Source organism: Eretmochelys imbricata, chromosome 12 (assembly GCF_965152235.1).
Source record: "Eretmochelys imbricata isolate rEreImb1 chromosome 12, rEreImb1.hap1, whole genome shotgun sequence".
Lineage (NCBI taxonomy): Eukaryota > Metazoa > Chordata > Testudines > Cheloniidae > Eretmochelys > Eretmochelys imbricata.
In genome coordinates this window covers 4,097,800-4,123,227 of record NC_135583.1, presented here as the reverse complement: position 1 = coordinate 4,123,227, position 25,428 = coordinate 4,097,800, and the positions used below count along the sequence as shown (strand labels likewise).

The 25,428-nt window shown below is 51.9% G+C and overlaps 1 protein-coding gene across 1 annotated transcript in view; it reads right to left on the bottom strand.

The window, feature by feature from the left end:
- Positions 1–8,781: 8,781 nt before the first annotated feature.
- Positions 8,782–25,428, bottom strand: part of LOC144272707 (uncharacterized) — a 53,993-nt gene continuing 37,346 nt past the window's right edge. The window contains exons 3-7 of the mRNA XM_077830985.1: positions 17,059–17,109; positions 15,307–15,455; positions 14,414–14,536; positions 13,760–13,929; positions 8,782–11,726 (exon numbers count right to left, since the gene is read on the bottom strand). Of these exons, the coding sequence (XP_077687111.1) occupies positions 11,688–11,726; positions 13,760–13,929; positions 14,414–14,536; positions 15,307–15,455; positions 17,059–17,109 (532 nt within the window). The 3' untranslated portion in view covers positions 8,782–11,687. The remainder of the gene's footprint in view (positions 11,727–13,759; positions 13,930–14,413; positions 14,537–15,306; positions 15,456–17,058; positions 17,110–25,428) is intronic.

Genomic DNA, 25,428 nt, shown 5'->3' with positions numbered 1-25,428 from the left:
GTTCACTTTTTCTTGGCTTTGATCTGTGTGAGTGTCTCAATTAATCCTCTCCTCTTTAATGGGCCCTTTGATGGTAACATTTTCTAAGTGACATCTGTGTTGGTGAAAAGTGCCAGGTTCCCAGCCCTGCAGACTAAAAATCCCTACTTATCCACACATCAGATACAGTGTAGGTAGCGGCAGTGCTAGCTTTCACCTACTGCCCACTCTCCAGCTCTGAGCCGTAGGGGTCACCTCTAGCGTGGAGAGGGTAGCTTTGTGCATATTGGCCTCTGCTCATATGGAAAAGGGGAATTATCTAAAACTTTGCTTTAGAAACTGGATTGACAGCAACAAATTTCACCACGGTTACTGAACAGCACATTGTAACAGCTGGGCTGGTTTGAGTCTTGTCCTAGAGGGGAAGGCATTACAGCTGTTAGTGTTTATGCAGAGGTGATGATGTTATTGTTATCCCTTAAATGGAAAAGAGGCAACTAAGGGGGGGATATGATTGAGGTCTATAAATTAATGATTGGTGTGGAGAAAGTAACTAAGGAAGTGTTTCAGAGTAACAGCCGTGTTAGTCTGTATTCGCAAAAAGAAAAGGAGTACTTGTGGCACCTTAGAGACTAACCAATTTATTTGAGCATGAGCTTTCGTGAGCTACAGCTCACTTCATCAGATGCATACGGTAAAGCTTATGCTCAAATAAAGTGGTTAGTCTCTAAGGTGCCACAAGTACTCCTTTTCTTTTTAAGGAAGTGTTATTTACTCCTCCTCATAACACAAGAACTAAAGGTCACCAATGAAATTAATGGGCAGCAGGTTTAAAACAAACACGAGGAAGTATTTTTTCACACAATGCACAGTCAGCCTGTGGAACTCCTTGCCAAAGGCCAAGATTATAACAGGGTTCAAAAAAGAACTAGATAAATTCATGGAGGACAGGTCCATCAATGGCTATTAGCCAGGATGGGCAGGGATGGTGTTCCTAGCCTTTGTTTGCCAGAAGCTGGGAATGGTTGACGGGATGGATAACTTGGTAATTACCTGTTCTGTTCATTCTCTCTGGGGCACCTGGCATTGGGCACTGTCGGAAGACAGGATACTGGGCTAGATGGATCTTGGTCTGACCCAGTATGGGGCTGTTCTTACCTATGGGCCCCCATCAGTAGTATTTGAGCACAGTGTTTAACGTTTTTATCCTCCCAACACCCCCCAGGGGATAGGGAAGTGCTCTTATCACCATTGCACAGATGGGAACTGAGGCTTCAAGAGACAAGGCCTGTCTTTGCGGCAAGAAAGGTGTGTTTTTCCATCAAGATAGCTATCTTGGTGTGAAATACTAATGCAGGCAAGGCACTGTAGCTTTACCTGGATGTAGCTAACCAAGATCAGCTGCATGGTGCAGGGGTATTGGGTTGATCTTGACTAGCTACGCTGAGGTACAAACATAGCTGTGCTTTGTCTCCTAGACTTTTACAAGGAGGGAGTAGTGATCGCAATGAAAAAACAGTCTGTTTTTGCAGTGAAGACCTAGCCCTAGTGAGTCTAGTGGAGCAGGGAATTGAACCCAGGTGTGGATGACATCATAACCATTACACCATCCTTCCTCTCTTATCTAGCAACTGTTTCTCACTGGCAGAACAGCAAACTTACCCCAGGCAAAGACTTACAAAGTAGAATGCAGAGGTCACAAGGCAACACTGACTTTTTAACTTTATAAAACCCTTTGTTTGGGCGGAGGAGGGTGACGTGCAGTCTGATACCGGCTAGAGCTATGTGCTGTCACAGCTGCCTTCCAGGAAGGTTGATTATTGGTAGGACAGGGAGGCAATAGTAGAGTGGGCTTGTGCAAAACTCTTTAAGCTTATTTGCTGATCTTTAGTTACAGCTCTGGGCTGAAGACAAGCCAGAAAGTACCATCGATGAACGTGGGATCAGGGGTGGAAGGAAGATGATTTAAAGTGTCTGAATTTCTCTCCCCTGTGGTGAGTTGTAACTGGTACCAGAAATCAAGCAGAGCTGCAGCAGGCAGGTTGTTTTATATAGCTCTTGATTCGTCAGCTGATAGTTGCTAGGAAATATGGTGGAAGAAGGTAATAACCTGTTCGTTACCTAGCAGCTGATACACTGATCTGGAAGCACTCTGCATCAAGGCCTCTGTACCGGTGTCAGGGCAAGAGGCGGCATGAAATGAGGAAAGAGGAACCCCTCCCTAAGGTGAGGGCCAATGTCCCTTATCAAAGTAAACTGGAGAAGCTTAGGGTTAAGTGAACTTAAGAGACATAGGCCAGCCTTGTGTGCTAGCACTTCTGACTGTGATTTCTAAAAGTCTGTCTAGACTGGGGTTAGATCCAACTGTCTCTGATCTCCATAAGGCTGGATGTAGGTAGATAGTGCTATGGAGAGTGACCAATCCTTCCCCTCAGGGTGGGGTTGGGTTCTAGGAAGTCCTTGGCCGGTCACTATGATATGGCTCTCTTGAAGCAGAAAGGCCAGTTGATAAGACAAATAATAAATAATTCTTTGCTGTGTAGCACAGTTCATTGGAGGATCTCAAAGCAGTTCACAGGCCTTGGGAAATTAAGCTTCACAACACCTCTGTGAGGGAGGTAAAGGATGTGACTAGCCAAGTTGCATCTGATAGGGATGTTGAAGGTTTGGTACAGGGACACTCTTCCTACCACAGTTCAGCAGTGGAAAGCGGTTAGCTGTGCTGTAGTGAGGGAACAGGAAGAGGACACCAAAATGACACTCTGCTCACCAGGTTTCAGAAAATGTAACCACAGACTATGGTCTGTTCTGTTCGTAAGCTCTGGCTTCTGCATCTCTACAGTTTGTCCATAAATCTCCATAACAGAGTAGGTCCCAGCTCAATTTCTAGTCACACATGAACAAATCAAAGCAAGCCATTCACAATGTTATAGGTGGACAAGGGAGATAATGAACAGCATCTAATTGGAGCAATAAATAACTTATACACAAACTATTGGCGCACAAAAATTTCCTTCCTTGGGTCAAAAACTGTGTATGTTATTAGCTCAATTAGGTATCGCAGAGGAAGCTAGCTATTGCACTCAATATCATGCTACCCATCTTGTCTATTTATTCTCCAGGCTCAATAAAGCTATACACATTTTTTGCCCATCAGTATATATAGCAGCACACCAGGCTACTAAGCAGCAGCCTCTGGTAGCCATATGTTTACTAGGAAACCACTGGGTGATATCCTGCCTCCACTGAAAGCAGTGGGATTCTTCTTAGAATGCTTGGTTTCAGGGTAACAGCCGTCTTAGTCTGTATTCGCAAAAAGAAAAGGAGGACTTGTGGCACCTTAGAGACTAACCAATTTATTTGAGCATAAGTTTTCGTGAGCTACAGCTCGCTTGTTCATGTCAATTCCAATCAGGTGTGCGTAGGCTGCATGCATGGCAGCCGGAAAATTTCTCCCCTAGCGGTAGGAGAGAGAGCAGTGCCTCTAGTTAATCCTCATGGAGGCAGCTCTCCATCTGCAATTGGACCCTGGCTCGGCACCTCATCGGTGCAGAGTGCTCTGGCACCACCAGCGCACGAAGCAGCACCAAGGAAGAACTCAAGTAGAGACTCTCAGCTCCAACAGGACAGGGGCCAGCACCACTTGCATTCGCCGGTGCCACATAAAAAGAAGAAACCCGAAAGGGGCTGCTCCCCTGCGCCCAGACCAGCTCAAAAGGAGCCAGCTACCATAAGACCTGCGTCAGGCCACGCGGCCTCGGCTTCAAGGGGCACATTGACTTCTGCCCCTACATGGGGCCAGTCGAGTCCGGGCCCCCATCTGTCACTGGTCAGTGAGGGCTGTGATCTACAGATGCCATCCATGCTGGAGGCATTCGAGGTGGCGAGAGATCTTATCACCCTCATGTCGCCGCCCTCCCCTCCGAGACGAGATAGGACACTCATGTCGATCACAGGGGCATCCGTGAGACCTCCGGTGCTGTCCACGGGAAAACTGATAATGGTTTTGCGTTGGTCACCATCCCCTCGACTCCAGTCTCCGGTGCCACACACAGGGAAGTGCACCAGTCTCCTAGCCCTAGATGCTGCTCTCCGGCACCAAGTGGCACTGGTCCTCCTACACGGAGTCCTTCCTCTCCAGATCGGACAGGCAGAGACCACCTTCAGTTGGCACCGTGGCCGAGACAGTGGCAGCCCCCTCCTCAGTGGCCTTTTTGGACCCCCTGGGCTTTCCACCAGAGCCAGTGGTCTTACTCAGGGTCAACTACCTTTGCTCCTTCGCCATCCCAGTGTGACCACGGTCTGATCGCACTGACCCAACTGGAACCGGCATCGACGCACTCAGCACCGCCGACATGACGCTGACACCAGTATCCACATTGATCACTCTGGCACCAAGGGCCATGGCGGAACAACGAGCACCATGAGATCCCCTCGGCACCAAGAGCAGGGAACAGGACCCGCTGGTAGCTAGGGTCTTGTCCTTGTCTTCGTCTGATGAGGCAGTGGCGGGAATGTCAACAGCCTCTGCCCTGGAGGACAGCAGAGTGCTCCAACAACTTCTTAGGAGGGTGGCACAGAACCTGGCAATCCAGGCTGAGGAGGGGGTGGAGGCATCAGACCCTATAGTTGACATCCTCACCACTTCGGGCCCCTCCCGTGTTGCTCTGCAACTTCCTAACAAAAATTAGTGACACCACTAAAACTCTCTGGCAGACCCCTGCCTCTTAGCCGCCCACAGCAAAGAGAAATGAGAGGAAGTACTTTGTTCCCTCTAGAGGCTACGAGCACCTCTATACCCACCCCCTGCCGGCCTCCCTAGTGGTGGCTGTGGCAAATGAGAGGGAGTGCCAAGGCTTCCAGGGACCGTCCCCAAAAATCGGGAAGTGAAAAATTGGATCTCAGCAGGTATAACTACAACACCTGCAGAGCGATGGCCAAGTTTACGAAGCTGTTAACAGAGAACTCCAGGGTGGAGTTTTTCTCCCTCATGGAGGAAGGGAAACTGTTGCCCGTGCTTCACTTCAGGCAGCCCTAAATGTGGCTGACTCGGTGTCCCACAATATGGCCTTGGGGATAGTCATGAGAAGGAGCTCCTGGCTGCAGATCTCTGGGCTCCCTTACAAGGTCCAGCAGACACTACAAAACTCCCCTTTGAGGATTTGGCCCTGTTTTCTGAGAAAACAGATTCCCAGCTCCACAGCCTGAAGGACTCAAGGGCCACCCTCATGTACCTTAGCTTCCATACTCCGGCTAATTAAAGGAAACACTTTAAGCTGCAGCCTCCACCTCGTTGTTACCAGACTCAAAATAGGCAATACTTCTTTCACAGGCAGAATAGAAACAATAGGAAGAGGCCTCACCCTTTGTCAGGCCAGGGCTCTGGTCAGACAAAGCAGTCCTCTGGCCAGAAACAAAACTTTTGAAGATGCACCTCGGACGACACATCAGTCCAGAGACCAGATTAATCCTGCCCTCCCTCCTCTTCCCCATCCCTCTTCAGGGACCCTTTTTCATGAGCAACTCCTCATGCAGGAGGTACACTTGCTCCTAATGCTGAAGGTAGTGGAAGAGGTTCCTCAGGAGCTGTGGGGAAAAGGCTTCTATTCCCAGTATTTCCTAATACCAAAAGCCAAAGGAAGCCTCAGGCCCGTCTTAGACTTGCAACATCTCAACAGGTTCATGAAGAAACTGAAGTTCCGCATGGTCTCCTTGGCCTTCATTATCCCTTCCTTGGATCCGGGGGACTCATATGCCAACCTCGACTTGAAGGACGTTACTTTCATATTTCAATCACGCCTCCCACAGAGGTTATCTCACATTTGTGGTGAACCACATTCATTATCAATTCTTAGTCCTCCAGTTCAGCCTCTTCGAGTGTTTACCAAGTGTATGTCAGTCATGGCTGCGTTCCTGCTCAAGCAATAGGTGCAGTTGTTTCCATAACTTGACAACTGGCTAAACAAGGGCCGCTCCAGGGTGTATGTGGAGGCACACATCAGCTTCATAAGGGCTACTTTTGATGATCTGGGCCGCCTTCTGAATGTACAAAAGTCCATCCTATTCCCCGTGCAGCAGATAGAGTTTATAGGTTTATAGGACTCTACACAGGCCAGGGCATACCTTCTGGAAATGTCCATGGCACCCCAATCACCTTACCACTCTTCCTGGACTTGATAACTCAAAATCACGGCCATCTTAAGCACCCGAAGCTCAAATCACTGCATCTCACGTGAACACTCCATGGTTGAATCCGATGAGCTCGCCTGTTCGGACCCAGTCAGACAAGTCCTTCTCCGTAATAGAAAACCTTCCACTAGCCCGCTACCTGGCCAAATGGAAGAGATTCTCAGTTTGGTCTTCACAACAGCTTTCGTCTCCAACTTTATGGATCTCCAATCCATACCTATTATTTTGGACTACCTTCTCCACCTCAAACAGCAAGGGCTTACCCCGTCTTCTATAAAGGTCCACCTGGCTGCTATTTTGGCCTTCCATCCAGACATGCAAGGTTGGTGAAGACCAGCTGGTGAGCCTAAAGGGACTTGACAGACTTTACTCTCATGTGTAACAAGCCTGGAACCTTAACCTAGTCCTGTCCAGATTGATGAGGCCGCCCTTTGAACCGCTGGTGACATGTTCCTTGCTGTAGCTCTCATACAAGATGGCATTCCTGGTAGCGATAACATCAGCCAGGAGTGTGTCAGAGCTCAAGGCATTAAGTTATGAGCCTCCATACACCATGTTCTATAAGGACATGGTTCAGCTCAGACTTCATCCTGCATTCCTCCCTAAGGTTGTCTCCCAGTTCCATATTAACCAAGACATCTTTCTCCCAGTTTTCTATCTTAAGCTTCACTCAAGCAGCAGAGAACAAAAATTTCACTTGTTGGATGTTCGCCAGGCGTTAACCTTTTACATCGAGCGAACAAAACCATTCCGGAAATCCATTCAGCTATTTGTCACAGTAGCAGACAGAATGAAGGGTTTTCCAGTCTCCTCCCAAAGGATCTCGTCTTGGATCACATCTTGCATCCGGGCATGCTACGACCAGGTGAATGTACCTGCCCGCTCCTGCTTACAGCACACGCCACGAGGGAGCAGGCATCTTCAGCAGTATTCCTGGCCCATGTTCCAATGCAGGAGATCTGCAGAGCTGCACCATGGTCATCAATACATACCTTTACCTCACATTACGCTATTACCCAGCAGGCCAGAGACAATGCAGCCTTTGGTAGTGCGGTGCTACTGTCAGCGAACCTTTGAGCTCCAAGCCCACCTCCAAAACTTGGGCTTGGTGATCACCTAACTGGAACTAACATGAACAAGCCCTCGAAGAAAAAAACAGTCACCTACCTTCTCATAAATGTTGTTCTTTGAGATGTGTTGTTCATGTTCCTTCTAATACCTACCCTCCCACTTCTCTGGCGCAGCAGCCGGCAAGAAGGAACTGGGGGGGCGGCAGGGCCCTATATCCATAAAGGCACAACCCCAGGGGGCGCCTGAGCCGACCCGAAGGATACTGCTAAGGGAAAAACTTTCCAGCAGCACACGGTGTGTGCCCACCTAATTGGAATAGACATGAACAACACATCTCAAAGAACAACAGTTATGAGAAGGTAGGTAACTTTTGGGGGTTTTTTAGCATTGATATCCATGGGGTCAAGATTTCTCCTTGAAGGTAGAATAGTAGTTTATCAGCTATTGAGGAATCTGTTGATAGACTCCTGCAGTGAGCTCTGCAGTTGTTTGATGTCATGTTTGTCTGTAGGGGAATTTGCACACACCCCTTTCAGATGGGTTTCAGACATTGTAGGCAGAGATGTCTTATTTATTTTTCACCTCCCAGTCCAATTCACTACCACAATTAACTAGGCTGGTAATTGAAAGAAACTCAGATACACTCTCTAACCTAAAATGAAGCAATTCTGCCATTTTATTCTCCCCCTTCGAGATCTGTTTCGGGCTCCTCCTGGATTTATTTCCATCTGCTGTATGCTAGCCTTTTGGTGACGTGGCTTCTATGCCCTCCACTCCTCCGCCCCACCTTTCCCTGTTCCAAGTCTTCTACCCTTTCACCCCTTCCTTCTGCTTATGTCACTGGAGCAGCAGTACTGAAACTGATTCAGTCCTCATCAATACCAGTATTCCCCTTTGGCCCCCCAGAAGCCAGAGGTAAACTGCCCAGGGAGTGCTGCTGCCCCTGCAGAAGGTCTGGGTGGAGGAGGGGCAGTGTCCAAGTGGTGTCCTTCCTTCCATGACTGCTGCCTAGAGGAATTTTTAAAATCCTGAGGCCAGCTTCCAGGTGGAGGTAGATTCCCACTCCCAATTTACACCCCTGCTCCCAAACAGCTCCATTCATTGAGATCAGGTCTCCCTTGTACTAGGCCCTATACAAACCCATAAGACAGCCATGATCTGCTTCTAGTGCAGAAAGGGGCAGTCCACGCACCGTGTAATGACCTTCCCAGCATCCCCTGAGGCCTTAGGGGATGCAGCCATAGAAGACTGAAGCTTTGTGGCCACAAAATTTCCTCCCTGTAAGAGGCAGCTAGTTCCATGGTCCCCTTTTTACAGCAAGTTTATTCCCAGAGGTCTGTGGCGTGGGGCATGTTGATTTTAATTGCAGCTGGCATTAGTCATTACTCGCATTGTTAGGCATCTAGAACACTTGGCTAGCTGGATGCTATAGAAACCACATCTAGCATCTCCCTGCAGACCAGAACCAGGACATTGTCTCACTGCAGTTTGACAAAGGCTGTTCTCTCTCCGATGTGAAAATCAAATCATCAGACTCCCGAATAACCGGAGAAAAGAAATACAAATTTATTATTTTTCCTTCCAACACAAATACACTCTTTTTCCAGAGCAAATTAGAAATACAGACACAATTTCCTACCAGCGTGAGAGAGACTACCTAGAAATGAGGGACATGGAAATGAGCTACAATTGTTCCAAAACACAGTAGTATGAGGACAGAGGAAGAATGCAGGCTCTTTGGGTGAAGGTGAAACAACCCAAAGCACGGGCATGTCATTGTTCACATAGCAGGAATTAGCCTGCTGGGAAAATAATCACACTCCTTTTTTATTTCTGGTAAAGCTGCTCATGGAATTCCTGGTAAGTGACTATGAACCATATCACATAGCATGGTATATAGAAGCCATGTGAGACTAACGGAAAAACCTTTTCTGAGCCAGCGGAAAATCACAGCTATCCAGTTTGCAAACAGCTACAGCTTCTTAGGGGTGCTCTGTACAGCCACAGAGGAGCACTGGCTTGATGGCGGTTTCTCAGCCACACTGCCTGGGCAAGCAGGACCTGGGCTGTTACCAGCATCCACGTGGTAAAGCTGTACCTAGTGCTTGAAGCCCTTTCCATTTGTGGGTCTCAAAGGCTGTGGCTTCACGAGGAATCAAGCTGTATTTTTAACCTGTGTTAAAATCCGAGTATAGACAAGGCAAGTTGTAGCGGGCCAATGTGAACTGCTGGCTTCCCCCTCATGTTTGCTATGGCCAGCCTCCCTTTCTATCGCATCAAATGGAAGTCTTTGTGTTAACTTGTGGGGCTCTTCACATCCTGTCCCCACCCAATCTACCATCTCTTGTTCACTATTGAGATGCTGGCTCCTGCCTCTGACTAGACCATGAGGCTACTCTCCATCACCCACTTGTTACATCTTCAAACAAGCCCCTTTGTGCTTCCCCAGGCTGCCTCTCCCACTTGGTAGGCGTGCCCCGTAAGCATCCCTGGAGCTGCCTCCTTATCCACCTTCCAAACCTTCCTTAAAACTTTCCTTTACTGCAATGCTGACAAAAATCAATGAGGCTGCTGGAGTGCTGAGCCCTCTGCCTGTCCTGCTGACCAGTGAGGTCTCATGGGTTCCATGTGCCCCCGTTTGCCTGGCTCCAGTTCGTGGCTGGTGAGCTCTGTGGGGCACGGGTCATCTTTATGTTCTATGTTTGTACAGCACTTCGCACATTGGTGTCCTGGAGCTAGAGCACCTGGCTGCTCTTATAAAACAAATACCCCTCCTAATAAGACAGGTTAAAAACAACTGCCGTGTTTACATTAGGATTGTTACGTAGGTTAATACACCTTTTTCCTGCTGAAGGCCAGGTCCAAATGTTTCATGTACAGGTCAACAGATGAAGTCTCCCAATGAACCTGTGCAGTGGTTTGTATATTGTCCCTCTTTCGCAGATAGGGAAACTGAGGCGGAAGTGACTTGGCCAAGGTTATCTTGCAGGCCAGTGTCAGAGCTGGGAGTAGAGCTCAAACCTGCCTCCCAGTGCTGTCCTCTAACCTTGAGGTTTAGATGTAAAATCTCCAGGCCAGAGAGTCTGTCTCTGCCTGCCTCTAAAAGGCCGGCACATATAAATGATATTTCTCTCTCTGTGGCTTCCTAGTGACTCCACAGAAGGGGGAACGTCTGTTACTCTAGCAGCCCTGCTGGGAAGGGATCCCCCTTGGTTAACAGCTATGCTTCTGCAGAGTGAGCAGCAATTCTGACAGATGCTGCAGCCTTGGCTGGGGGGCTCAATGCTGGGGATGTGGATGGGCCCCAGGGTATGAGCTGTAGCTGACCATCTAATTCTGTCCCATCAGAGCTCTGCATCTGTGAGATTTCCATGAGCACCACAAGGTCACAGCAAGTCTAGTCCTGGAGCGTTTTGTCTGAAAAGCTCCTCTGCGGGTCAGCACCCTGCAGCCTGTGCTAGGCATTGACTGAGGCAGGAATAAATGCCTGCTGCTTCCCTGCTTGCTCTTCAGTACCGCCAGAAACTGACCATCCCGCTCAAAGCATGGAAATCCTGCTCTGAACGACATGGTGCAGAGAACATGGGGCCTTAAATGTTGACTTGGGCAAGAGTGTCGGCCTGCTGTGCCCGTTAGCGGATGGCATTTTTGGCTCTTTCTAGGCATGCTTCATTGCAAGGTTCACTGAGAGCTCAGGGACGTGGGGCATGCAGAGAGGCGATGGGAAGGGTCCCCAGGAGGTCCCTGTTCGGCGCCGGATGAAGCCAGCATTCGAGCAGAGTGGCCAAAGCTGTGGTGTTTTTCCTGTCGCGCCATGCGTCTCTCAACCAATCAAGGCCCAGAAGCGGGGCAAGAATCCACAATGAGGCACACAGGAAAAACGGATGACAGGAGCTCCGTCCTGCACCCATGCTGCACATGGCCTTAGCTAGACAGCTAGTCCTCTCAGTAGGAGAGGGGTACCGTGGGTCTGGGAGCGGGAAGCCTTGCAGTGGGAGACAGCAGTCCTTTGCGTGGTCCATGGCTGCATACAGCAATGGCATGGCCTGGGAGCCAACAGAACAACAAACCCTCTTGTTCCAACAGTGCAGTTTGGGGACAAAGCGAGGGCTGCCGGGATTTCTACATGGTTCTTAAATACACCACCAGGGTCCAGACAGTCTAGCTCCTCAGGGGCTTTCTACCTGCCCTTCCCCTACATTTTTTTCCTCCACTGCTAAAAGGAACAATCGTAACACAGAGATTTCCCTCAGCAAGGTGGGGGTCTCGTGCTGGTGGAAATGATGAGGCGCTAGTTCAGGTGGCGTGGGACACGGCTTTGTTGCGCTAGCGCTGAGACCAGGTACACTCATGTCATGGGTGGCACCAGCTGGCGGCCTTGAAAGAAATACAAACACAGGAAAGGAAATGCTAGCCAACCTGGGGAAGGCTGTGGTGTCCCAGTCCGTTTACTGGCTGCCCTCCGGGTCTGACGTGTGGTTTTTCATCTGCAAAGAGATTTCATTACTACATTACATTACTCATCCTTGTGGGCCACATTTCCAGAACAGGAGGACGTGTGGTACCTTAGAGACTAAACAATTTATTTGAGCGTGAGCTTTCGTGAGCTACAGCTCACTTCATTGGATGCATCCAGAACAGCCAGCATCAGCCACATGTACCAAAACACGTGGCCCCGCTCGTGTGTGCCCATGGCTACCTGTGGGTCCCTGTGCACAGCCCCTGCTCATGTGTGCACAAGGCTACCTGTGGGTCAGTGAAGGCAGGGAGATGGCAGGGCTCTGACGTTGCCCTGCTCCACCTGTATGGGACAATGTTAGTCAAAGCGTACCCAGTATCAATCGCTGACAAAGTTGCCCTGATTCATTAAGTTAGTAGTAATTTGTCTTATGAATTAAAGTAGTAAATGAGACGGATTTGTTTCAAAATCATGATGCTCTGTTACAAGCCTGCTTGTTAGAAAACTGTTTAACAGCCCCTGTGCTGTTCCCTTGAATTGCTTAGTCATGCCATGAGTGTCCTGCGGGGGCTGCCACTTTGACTGGCTCACCTGCATCACTGGAGAGGCTACCAACACACCCAGCTATGATGCAGCCGGGTGAGGCACCTTGGCAGGGTTGTGTCCATCAGGCAGTGCCTCCTCCCTGGGCATCTCCTCGCTCCAGGAGTGTTTACAGTGTCGGTGTCCTGGGCATGCCATTTCTGGCCTGAAGGGGGACTGGCTGGCTAGGGATACAGCCCAGGGGCACTCCTGTCCTGCAAGGAGCCCAAGCCTCTCACAAAACTCCATTCTAGCAGCACTCAGCTCAGGTGGCCCCCAGCTCACAAACCAGCGACTAATTCATGGCACTAAACACACACAATCCCATGCCCCCGGCCTCAGTGCCCGTCTCTCCGCACGCCCACACCAGCAGCATCCCACTCCAATGGCTACGTGCACTCAGCAGCCCGCCCCCTCCCGTAGTGCAGCTCCGGCGAACGGCAGCTGGATGCGTGCAGGGGAGCCTGGCGTGACGACTGGGCAGTGGGGGGACGCAGGCCGAGTCACATGGGCTGGCAGATGAGCATTCCTGTGGCTCATGGGAACACACAGTACATTTCCCCACGCAGGCAAGTGAGGACCATTTGGCTAAAGCCCAGAGAAAGCTAGCAGCCAAAAGCTCTCTCCCTGCCTAGGTGCTGGGCCCCGCCCTCCACCATGCAGGGCCCACAACTAGGGTTGCCAACCCTCCCAGTTTCGCCAGGAGTCTCCCGGAATGGGCGCTATCTGCCAGAAGCTACTGAAGCCAAACTGGGAGATTTTAGGCACTAAAAGTCCGGCAGCACAGCAGGGCTAAGGCAGGCTCCCTGCCTACCTAAGGCAGGCCCCTTGTGCCCCCCTGGGGCCGCAGGGATGTGCCGGCCATGGCTAGGAATGGTGCGCGGAGGGGGTGGTGTGTGGAGCCCCCTGGCGCCCTCACTTTGGGCGGCTCCCGGTGAGCTGTGCAGCGGTGCTAAGGCTGGCTCTGCCCCCGTAACTCCGATTGGCAGCAGTTTCCGGGCAATGGAAGCATGCCGAGACCCTTCCCCCCCGAGGAGATGCAGGGACGTGCCCGCCGCTTCTGGGAGTGGTGCGGGGCCAGGGCCTGCCTTAGCCCCACTGCACTGCCGCCCGGGAGCCGCCTGAGGTGAGCGCTGCCCAGCCGGAGCCCACAACCCTCACCCCCTCCTGCACCCCAACCCCTTGCCCCAGCCCTAAGCCTCCTCCTGCACCCGAACTCCCTCCCAGAGCCCACATCCCTTTCCCCCAGCCCCCTCCAGCCCCCAAACTCCCTCCCAGAGCTTGCACCCCACACCCCTCCCGAACCCCAACCTGCTGCCCCAGCCTAGTGAAAGTGAGGGAGGGAGGGGGAGAGCCAGCGACGGAGAGGGGCAGATGGGGTGAGCAGGGTGGGGCCTCAGCAAAGGGGCGGGATTTGTGTTTGTGTGATTAGACAGTTGGCAATCCTACCCTCGACAGAGCCGCTCTGCTGGGACCTACCGTCTCCTCGGTGTCTGTGCTCTCCTCCTCACTGTCGATGTCCCTCAGGTCACTCTGCGCGTCAGCAGCTGGGGTCTCCTTCCCTTGTGGCTCCCGCAGTGAGTCCCCCACTGGGTACGAGGGCTCTTCGCTCGCTTGAGCCTTCTTCTTCTTCTCACCCTCCTTGGAGCCTGCAAGATCAGAGCAGCCCCTAGACAGCAGAGGCCTTCGGCAGCTCCAGGGCTCTGGCTGCTCTCTGCTCTGCCTGGGAGGGATGTGCTCACAAGTCACTAGGGAAATGCCCCAGCCCAAAGGACTGTTAGTCTGTGACGGCCAAACCAGGACCATGCAGCAGCCAGCCAGGAGCCGGACAGTCACCCCCTAATCCTTCCACGAAGCAGGCTGCAGTGTCCTGCTAGCGAGCACAGCGGGGGAGGTTCCTAGGAGGCAACAGACCAGCCGGCTTAGCCGAGGGAGCATGGCACCTATCCTCTCTGCACAGCGCACCTTGCGCCACACTGCAGCCCCCCGGCCAGCTCTGGAGAACCAGTTCAGGGGCAGCCCTGCCGACAGTCTCATGGGCGGGGGGGTGTTCCTGCCCAGCTGCTGGGCCCTCACATCTGCGTGGTGTGTGTGTGGGTAACAGCCTCCCCCACCCATCCCTCCTCCTCTTACCTCTCTCCCCAGGCAGCCGCTCCCGCCGCTGGTCCATCCGATCCAGACTCTCCAGCAAACTGTCCACCTGGGCTTTGATCTGGCTCAGCTCTCCCTTGATGGAATGCAGCTCTTCGGCACGCACTGCACAAGGGAGGAGGAGAGGCCATTAGGCTCCATGGACACGTACCTAGCCTGGAAGCAATGGGGAGGGTGATCCCAGCGGGGTTGGCAGCCTGGCTGGGCGGCCCACCTCAGAGCCATTCTGCACACTCTGGCTCTTGGTGGTTAAGCATCAGTTAAGTGCTGGGTGCTGCTGTCTGAACCTCCAAGCTGCGGGCAGGTCTCTGTCTCCCTTTGCACCTGCTGTGTATTTCCTCTTCTAAATGCACAGCAATTGGGCCAAGCTTTTCCCCCCTGGAGGCACTTGGAAGGGGCCTGGATTTTGGAACATCAGGCCCCTTTAAGGGCCCCTCCACAAGGTTCCCTAAATCCCTTGGCACGTTGGAAGGTCCCAGTTTCAGGGGCACCTATGTTTGAAAACGCTGTGCCTGTCAAACTCACACGTGGGGGCACGCGCCAGGCAGCTGCACGGGCACAGGCCAGTTAGCAGTTTTTGGGAGTCCCCTTGGAGACAGCAGCCTGTAAAATCTATTTAAAGGCTGAGTTCTTTCATTGCTCGGGCTGGGAGCTCTCAGCAGCAGGCTCCTTCCTATGGAGAACACGCTTCCTGCAAGCAGTGCGGAGTAGCCCCCGCCCTGAGTAGCCACCTGAGCCACGCTCTGCCCAAGCCACGCTGTCCTTGTGCCTCACCCTCCCCAGGACACTCTCCACGACCTAGAGGAGTGACCCGCTCAGTGCCCCTAGCATCCCCTCCAGTCACTGCCCGCCCCCCCGCGATCTGTGACGCTTACGCTTAGTCCGACCCAGTGCTGCGTTGCCGCTGCCTCTTGGCCCCGGGTGGGGGATCAGGCTGCTCTTGCCACCTGCCCCCACGTGGGCTCGTCTGGTCTTGACTGGAATGCGATTGATAAGGGGCGGGATCTTCTGGTACTCGTACACCCTGCAAGGGGGAGACAGAGCCGTGTGAGGAGCGGGGCGGGGGCCCTAACAGGATCCCCTGCGCCAAGTGTCACCAGCACTGCACTGTCCTCAGGGGAAGAAGGGGTCTCCAGGATGAGCAGGGAGGATGGAGAGGGGGGCCGAGCCCCACTCATGCCAGCAGGGAGCAGGAGTTGGGGACAGGGAGCTGGGGGGGGCTGCTATCCCTGGAAATCATAAGGCCTGAATGCCCAAGAACTGGATGCAGCATGCTACAGAGGGGAGCAGGGGCCAGTGGTCTGGCACAAGCCCTCCAGCCTCAGGGCAGCGCATGCTCTCAGGTGCAGTTGGGACACCCTGCTCAATTCCTCCCTCCCCATGGCGTTCAGTGAGGGGGTGGCCTAGAGGCACATGGCTCCAAACATGCTGAGCCCCGAATGAAGGAAGCAGAGCTGGAGCTGTGCACGAATGCACGGGGCAGCCCCAGCCCCAGCATGCCTCCTGCACAGCATCCACTGGGCTCCAGACGGCGTACGGCCTGCTGGGACATGAAGCCCTGCTCTATTACTGATAGTGCTGCTGCCTCACGGGGGTCCTGGCAAGCTGCCCTTGTGGCTCTGCGATGGGTGAAATGTGGTGCCCACAGGCTAGTCTCCAAAACGCCTGGCACCACATATCTCACCAGGGGATTTCAGCTCCTTTGAAAGGGCAACCGCTTCCTCTTTAACCTCCTTGAGTGTTACCAGGAGTCGTGCAGCTGAGACGGACAGGTGCCTCAAACCATCCCCTCCCAGCCCCCAGTGCACTTCGCTGCCTACTGACTGTCAGTGCAGAGGGATGGGGCCCCATCACCGATGCAGCAAAACCTGTTTGATACTGATGGAAGAAACAATCTGGTTTCGTGGATATTAATCGCCAGGGACTCTCTCTCTGCTAATCAGCTGCTATTAAATAAAGGCATAATGATGAGATCTGAGCCAGATCCTCAGTCGGTGCAAATCAGCACAGCGCGGATTGACTTCAAAGGAGCTGCCTCACCCGACACCAGCTGTTCCAGAACAGAGCCTGACTGCAAAGGCTCCTGGGGTAGTGGGTACCAGCAGCAGATCTTCTACTCCACGTTTGCACGGCTGAACCCCAGGGCCCTCCTGCAGCTCCCAGGCACTGGCTGACAGTTCCTGCCTAGGGTATCTCTATCCTAACAAGTGAAGGTGTCATGGCAGCAGACAGGCAAGCTCAGGCTAGTTCGATCTAGCTAGCAGGGGTAGCAATAATAGTGACCATGCGGCAGCCTGGGCATCAGTGTGGGCTAGCAACCCCAGGGTGCAGCCAGGCTCCCCCGGAGGTTTGTGCTCAGGTTATTAGCCTGTGCTGCCATGTCTACACTATCCACGCTAGCTAGCTTAAAGCTGGCATGGGTATGCCTAGCCCATGCTACAACCAGCTCTTCCTCTGCAGTGGGGACATACCCTTAGGTAAATGAAACTTGGCCCCCTCTGTTCTGGGGCACTCAGAGCTAGGATACAGGGCAGGAAAGGAATTCGAACAGTGCTTCATCAGTCCTCCTCCTCTAAACACCAAAGGGGGAAGAGCTGGCAGGTGCCCAGGGACCAGACATCGCTCACCTGTACGGGAAATCGTCCCTGTAGAGCTCATAGTCCAGGTCACAGTTACTGCTGCAGAAGGAGAGAGAAGGTAGCAAAGGAGGTGAGAGTGAGTCACTCACAGTGATGAGCATGATGGTAGCCATGCCTCCCCTGTGCCCCTGTCCCAGCAATGCCACTCAGCCACGGAGCCTGGGAACTCCCAGGAGGATGCAGCCATGCTTACTTTGTGAGATTTCTCTGCTTGCACAGTGTGGGGATCACCATGAGGTGTAGGGGGCACATCTGCATCACAGGGAGGGATCAGCAGTGAGCGGCATCTGCAAGGTCACTGTGACATTTGTAATTGTGGGTGCCTCTGGATTAGCTCAGAGGAACAGTACAGAGGGGCTGGCTGGGTTATAAGGCCCTTCGTTGTGTGTGTGGGGGGGTTGTTTTATTTAAAATTTCCTGGGAATCTATTAATTTTTATAATATAAATTACAAAGAATGGGGGATAATTGGTGCAAGAAATGAATGTTGCCATTTTCTGGATAAATATCAGGGTAAGGATCACTGTCTTCTGCTGCTTTTGGTTTTGTAAGCTGTCAGAAAAACCCTTATGTTTGGAAACAGTCAGCTACAGTTTTTCATTTTCAACCCACTTCAGTATGAAAAGCAGTTGCCCAACTTTTATTTGTTTTGAATGTTGACAACTCTTGTAAGAGGGCATAACCGGGCCCTTTTTGGGCCTGCCTCTGCTCCAAAAACCACTCCCAGACCTTCAGGTTCAGCAATCACCGGTGCAGTTTATTTACAAGGTGCAATCCCACCACCATCTCACTATATACAGCATGGAGGTTTCAGGCTGAAGGACTTCCCAGCCTCTGCCACCAGGAGAGAGAAGCTCCCACTCTCTCCAGCTTCCCCTCTTCGGACTAGCTTTTATGTAGCCCCAGGCTAATCAGGCTGGCACCTGTTTCCCCTTTGCCAATCAGGCACAGGTCACTCTAGGCAGCTCCAATTTACCTCCCTTAATGGGAGCTGGAGTGACAGAGGGCTGGCTCAGCAGTTCGTGCCCAGCACCCTGTCACACACCTCCCCCCGTTACCTAACCGCCAGGTTCATCCTTCCCCGTCCCCTCTTCCCTCTACTGGATTGGGCACTACAGGGGAGTTCTCCTTCCACCTTCGGGTGACCCCCAGGTCCTCCTTGTGGGATTCATTTACCCCTCACCCACAGAAATTACACTGTGTGGGGGGTGGATAGCCCCATAGGTCCACTGCAACATACACGCCTGGGTGTGTTCCCTGTCCTTTTCCCCCATTCCCTTCCGGCAGGAGTTCGGGATTGGTCCCTACTTCCCCCTGAACACCCAGGGCCTCAGGTTTCTCAAACCCACCGAGCAGGGCCTGGGCCTCTTTTCCTGGGGGTCACCCTTGTAGGGAGCGCCGGTGGGCCTTTCTCCTCTGCTCAGGGCCTTGGGCAGGATGTCTCCCCCATCTTCCTTCCTGACAGGCTTTTCACTGCAATTTCCTAAGGGGATTGGTCTCCCTCTCTACTGGGGCTTTGTGATTTAGGTGGTTCTACCTCCGTCATCGGGAGGCCTCCCCTTTTCCCCATGGTGGCTTCCTCCCACTGCCTCCTTTCCCTCCTGGGAAAGGGTCCCAGTCCATGCCCAACACCACCGGAAAAGGCAGCCCCTCTGCTACCCCAACCCATTTCCACTGGAATCTGCCCTGGACCTTGAGGGGCCCCTGGGCTATAGGCCACTGTCTCTTATCCCCAAGGACACATTTGAGGTTCATTTTGGCTCCGGGAATCGTCCAGTGCGGCTTTACCAGCCACCTCTGGATAAGAAACCAGGCTGAGGCTGTATCTATTAGGGCCCTCTGTGGTTTCCTCCCCACCATCACCAGAACGGTGGACAGTCTCTGCCCCTTCCCTCCAGCATTAGTCCAGCCACAAAACTCGGCAAATCCACACTCCATGTACGAGCAGTCCCCCTTTTTATGTCCCGGTCGCCCGCACTGCCAGCGAATGATCAGTTGGGCCCCAGGTGGAGCTCCCCGGGTGTCTTCCCTTTTCCTCTCTGGGCCCTTTCTGGGTGGGGGTTCTTGGGCTTTCTCCCAGACTCCAAGTCTTTGTATGGTCGTCCCTTTTTCCTGGGGAAATTGGCCTCCGCATACTCCTTGGTCAGTTTCACGGCCCCTGCCACCATACTCGGTTGATGCCGCCTAACCCACACTCATATGTTGTCGGAGAGGTCCTGTAGGAGCTGTTCTAGGACCAATGTGTCCATAATCCCCTCACTGTCTGGGTGCTGGGTCTCAGCCAGTGGGTGGCCCAGTCCATCAAGCTTTGGGCAAACGCCTGGGGCTGTAACCCCCCCCCCCAACTCCCTTGTTGACCGTAACTTCCGGCGGTATTTCTCAGAGGACAGCCACCTTTACTGCCTCGTACCTCCTGGCCTGCTCCTCACTCAGGAGCACTTAGGCCGCTTGGGCTTTGCCTGCTAGATAGGGTGCGAGCCACAGGGCCCAGGTTGCTCTATCCCATCCAGTCCCCGTGGCTAGCTGCTCAAAAGTGGGGAGGAACGCAACTGGGTCACTTGCTGGGCCCATATCACATCGTCCTGTGCCCGGATGCCATCCCCCACCATGGGACTCGCCATCCTTTGCAGGAGCTGCTGTACGCTGGCCTGCTCCTGCAGGCTTTTCTGCAGCTCGGCCTGCCAGGTAAGCAAACCCTGCCTCTTCACCTGGGGGGATTGCTGCAAGCTTTGCATAGCCTTCTGCGTGTCCTCCTGCTGCCTTACCAGCCACTGCAGCATCTCTTTCAACTCTGGGCCACCAAACTTGGCACTGGCTCAGGATCCCGGACAGGCCCCCATGTGTAACAGAGCATAACAGGGCTCCCCTGGGTCCTGCCCCTGCTCTGCTCTCTCCAAAAACCACTCACAGACCCTCAAGTTCAGCAACCACCACTGCAGTTTATTTACAGGGTGCAATCTCACCACCATGTCACCATATACAGCATGGGGGTTTCAGTCTGAAGGACTTCCCAGCCTCTACAGGCAGCACAGAAGAGTTGCCACATTCCTTCCAGTCTCTGGCTTCCCCTCTTGTGTCTGCCGCCCCTTATCGTCCCCTGAGACTTTTATGAAGCCCCAGGCTAATCAGGCTGGCACCTGTTTCCCCTTTGCCCATCAGACGCAGGTTTCTCTAGCCAGGTCCAATTTATCTCCCTGAATAGGAGCTGGTGTGACAGAGGGCTGGCTCAGCAGTTCATGCCCAGCACCCTGTCACAACTCTCCATGCTGTCTGTAAAGCTGGTACTTGTATGTGGCAGACGCGAAACTGATGACATGACGATTACCAGCACTCGAGTGCTTCCGGTATTTCTGACCCAGCTCCCCACTCAGGAAGGGGAGATGATGGCTAGGTCACCTGGGACACCCAGCTCTCCTTCCGGAGCAGGGAGCTGGATCTAGCGTGTTCCAGCACTTCCAAAATTAGGGGGGAAATCAGTAAAAATGGAATTATGGCTTTTGTAAAACCCAAGAATGTTTCAGTAAAAATTGAAAAGGAAAGGCCTTATGGGGGAGACCGGCACCGAGGGTCACTCTGGATTCTCAGGGTATTCCGATGCTCCCTCCAGGAAGTTTATTACTGAGCATGTCTGTGTCTCAGCAGGGAGTTTAGACAGAGATGAGCCCCCTTTCGAGCAGTCTAAGCAGGACCTGTTATCTGGGAATCTGCAGTTATAGGTTTCTGATGTTAAATTTCATGGTTTCTGGTTTCGTGCTCACACTATCTGGTCTTTCAGCTCCAAATTAAGAAGCAATCTGTTAGGGAGAGCATCTCCAAGGCAAGAAGCCAGCATGCCTGTAATAAATCATGCACAGTGAACCAGAAGTTTGGGGTCTGTGTGAAGGATGTAATAAAATATTCTGTAAAAGCTCATTCTGCTGCTTCAGCTCTTGCAGAGTCAGTAGCTGCTAGATTAATACTAATGTGAAGCTTTACTTTGAAGTGTCACCACTCTGTGAGGGTGCCAGGGGTGGGGGAAGAATGCAAAAGTCCATGACAAGTTTCCCTTGGGTCCAGTGTTTCTATTACATCAGCAGAAACATCTGAGACGAAGGAAGGGCTTGTGATTAAGACATATGGCTGGGAATCAGGAGATTTGAATTCAGTTCTCCTATAGCTCCACTTTATGATTTTAGAGGAGTCAGTTCCCATCTCATTGCCTCAGTTTCCCTCTCTGTATAACAGGGATAATGATCCTTACCTCACCCAGAAAAATGGTTTTGAGTTTTAGTTCATTCCTGTTTGGAAAGTGCTTTGGAGACCCTTGGCTGGAAGGGGCTGGTGAAGGGCAAAGGATGAGAGGTGATACCATGGTTTAAAAGTTTGGGGGACCAGAAGTGAGAATGCAGGAGGCTTCCGGCTGGGCACAGATGTTACCTGTTAGCTCTGTGTTCTTGGGGAACCAGGGTGCAGTACCCAGCCTGTCTGGCTCACGAAAGACCATCCCTTCCCCCAGCCTTTGCTTGAACCAAAGTCGATCAGAAGAAAGACTTACAAAAAGCAATGAAAAGGCAGTGGGAGACACACCTAAACCCCTCCAGACAAGGGTGACAGGATTAAGGAAACTCCCCTAGCCTCATTTGCATCAAAGATGGGACAGGGAGGCATCTCTATTAGCATACAGAATGGACAACAGAGATTCCAAGGCAAGAACCGCATGGACCTCTGGGACCAGAAAAGCAGGGAAGCACTGCATGATGGGGGATCTCCGCTCCAGCTGTTAATGAACCTACGCCTGCACATACCCAGCTCAGTAGTTATCAGCCCAATACTAGTAATAAATCTTTTATCGGTATGCAAAATACTGAAGCTGCCTAATTGCATTGTGAGCTCCCTCGAAGGAACACCGCCCATAGCCAGGGACGATCAGTTCCTATTGTCCCGCCTGAACAAAACAACTCTGGTATACTCCCTTGAGCCATCAGTTTACCCATAAACAAATCTAGTGTTCTCCCTTGAACATTGTTCTTTCCCTACAAAAACCCCTACCCACATGCAAGTGTTCTGATGCCAGCATCCAAAATCTGAATCAGTTCTATTGGGACTTCATCGTCTCCTGACTGATTGTGCTGGGGGCTGTGCCTGTCCCAGCACTCCGGACCCTCAGCTAACACCACCACCTGGGACCCCTGATCGATTCCAGCTTCACGGAGTGGTAAGAACCCAGCTCTCTCTCGGTACAGCCGCCTGACCCTGACTTGTGTGATCAGTTTTAGTTTTCTAAACCTGACCTTTATAATAAAATTTAAGTTAGATTTAATATTATAACTGTTTTGTTTGTTTGCCTCCCCTATGGTTATTACCTGGCAATAAATAATTTTCATGGTTAAGCTGGTTGCTTCTCTCCTCCCCCAACCCCGTGGATGTTTCTTGGCTTCCTCATTTGCTCTGCAGCAACGCTCCTCGAACCTAAGCTAAAGATCCCTGCAGCACCCAAAAATCCTGTGGGGTTTGCTCATTAAGTGGGTTACTACCAGAACAATTGTAACATGAAAATGGGGATAGGGACATGCTGAACCTGGGGCATATGAAGGTGGCAGCTTGGAAATGCTGCTTGACCCAGACTACTGTGTCCAGGGACATATAAGGGGTCAGCTTGGGAGTGCTGATTAACCCAGTCCTCTCAAATGTGCTCTGTTAATGTGTGTGTTCGACTGATTCTCGGGCTGGAAGAACCCAGCCCTGGAACCTCGGTCCTGCAGGACAGCTCCATTGGGAGGGGACTTGCAGAAGTAGAGCTCTGTGTGAGAATATAAGTGACACAAGCAGTACATTGATAGAATTACAGAACACGCCCCCCCACCCACAGAAGAGTAACCCTAATAAATAAGCGAACCCCAAAGTAACGGGCAAATCTGGTGACATAGGGGACACATCCTCGAGAGTTGGGAGAGAACATGTTCCACTCCTGCACCAACCACCACCCAACAGCTGGCTGCAACCAGGCAAAGCATTCACAGGAGTGCATATTTTTGTTGACTCATTATTCAGTTCAATAAACCACAGAACCAAATCTGAGCTGATCTTTTCAGAATGCATTTCCCCCATTAGCAAGAGGAAGTTACTCACCTTGAGCAGTAATGAGGGTTCTTCGAGATGTGTCCCCATTATGGGTGCTCCACTGTCAGAGTGCGTGTGCCCCACGCTGCTGATTGGAGAATTTCAACAGCAGCCTGTCCCACATGTGCATTGCCTCACTCACCACAAGGCTTGCCAGCGTGCACGGGCATTTCCCTCCCCAGTTCCTTCTCTACCACAGAGTCAACCAGAGGGAACTCTGAAGTAGAGGGAAGGAGGGTGGGTCGTGGAGCATCCATACGGTCACACATCTCCAAGAACCATCGTTAGGATACAAGGGGAGTATCTTCTTCTTTGAGTAGTGTCCCTATGGGTGCTCCAAAGTAGGTGACTCCTGAGCAGTATCCACCACGGGAGGCTGGGACTTCGGAGTCAAGTATGATATAGAGAACAGTCCTGTGGCACCGAACTGGGCATTTGTAGCCAAATCCCCCATACTGCTATGCAAATGTATGCACAGATATCCAGCTAGCTGCTCTGCAGATTTCTGATATGGGGACCTTGGAGAAGGTGATTGAAGAGGAGACTGACCTCATGGAATATGTGCATATTGAAGATGGGGGTGTTACCCCACACAGCTGGTAGCAGAGTTTAATACAGCCAGAGACTCACTTGGAGAGCGGCTGAGCTGAGATCAATACACCTTTCGATTTATCCGCAATGGAGAGAAAGACTTCCAGAGATTTTCTAAAGGTTTTTGTTCTGTCCAAATAAAAGGCCAAGGCTCTTTTCACGTCAAGCATATGGAGGATGGCTTCCCTGTTGTCCTCAGGATGTTTGGGATAAAATGTTGGAAGCTGCAGAAGTCACTTTAGGGGTGAACTTTGAATGGGGTCTGAGTGTAACTTTGCCAGGGAAGAACACAGTACAAGGGGATGCGCCATCCAAGCTCGTATTTCCCCTATCCTGGCCGAAATGATGGCAATGAGGAACACCTTCTGAGTCAGTGAACAACAGGCCATGGTCTCAAATGGCCGTCGAGCCAGTCATTTTCACATTAGGTTGAGGTTCTGTTGGGGAATGGGGGCCTGGGTTGTGGGAAGAGGTTTGCTTTGCCTTTAAGAAACATCTTAGTAGTTGGATGGGAGAGGACTGAGTAGTCTTCTGCCTAGTGGAAGGTTGCTACTGATACTAAATGAACCTTCAGCGAGCTAACAGAGACCAGATTTCTTTAAGGTTAATAGGTGGTCTAGGACCACCGGTAGGGTGGCTGAATTTGGGGTGACCACCTTGGGCTGGCACCTCTTCCATTTCTGAAGGTACGTATGACAAGCGGTGCCCTTTCTACTGTGTAATGGCACCTCCTGTTCCTCCTCAGAGCAAGATGTTTCTATGTGCTGGAACCATGAATGGGCCAGGCTTTGAGTCGCAGGATCTGCAGATTGGGGTGGAGGCTGTGACCCTCGTTCTGCGACCGGTGGTAGAGTCATCGGCAGACATAATGCCAGCTGTGACAGGTAAGGGTACTGTGTCTGCCTGGACCAGGTGGGGACGATCAGAATGATGTTTGCTTTTTCCCTTTTTATCTTCAACAGGACTTTCAGTAATACAGGGAATAGGGGAAAGGCATAAAGAAGGCCTTTGTCCCAAGGAAGGAGAGCATTTACCATGGAGTTTCGTCCAATCCCCCCCAGAGCAGTACTGTTGACATTTCTTGTTTTGGTGAGCAGCAAACAAGTTTATTACCAGCATCCCCTATTGTTGGAATATGTCATGTAGAATCGCTGATTCTATCTCCCATTCACGGTCACACAGGAATTTGCGGTTGAGATTGGTGGCCCTAGTGTTGTGTATTCCCGATAGGTAGGTGTGACAAAGTGGGGATTTCCCCTGGTTATGTTGTATGTGAGCCTATGTGAGTCTTACTGTTTTGCATGAATGCTGTGTGTGCCTCAGTTTCCCTGTGTATTGCACCAATGACTAGGTAGTAGGATTAAGGGGGTGTGAGTTTTGTGGGGGCTACTCCAGCTGCCTGCATGGATGCTATGGCTGCCCCTTCGTAACCTGAGACCCAGGAGGGGGATGTGACCAGGTGACTCTTTGCGCTGGAAGCGAGACACAGGCCGGAGGAGAAGCAACGGTCAGGGCAGGGGGCAGCAGGTGGAAACGGGTCAGTCTCAGATGGCTTGGGGTGCAGGGCAAGGGCCGGAGCCCTGGCTCTGGGCTCCCCTCCTCCCAAGATGCACTTGGCTGAAAATCAGTGATTTCTGTGATAGCAAACTCTGTTCTACGTTGTGTTCCT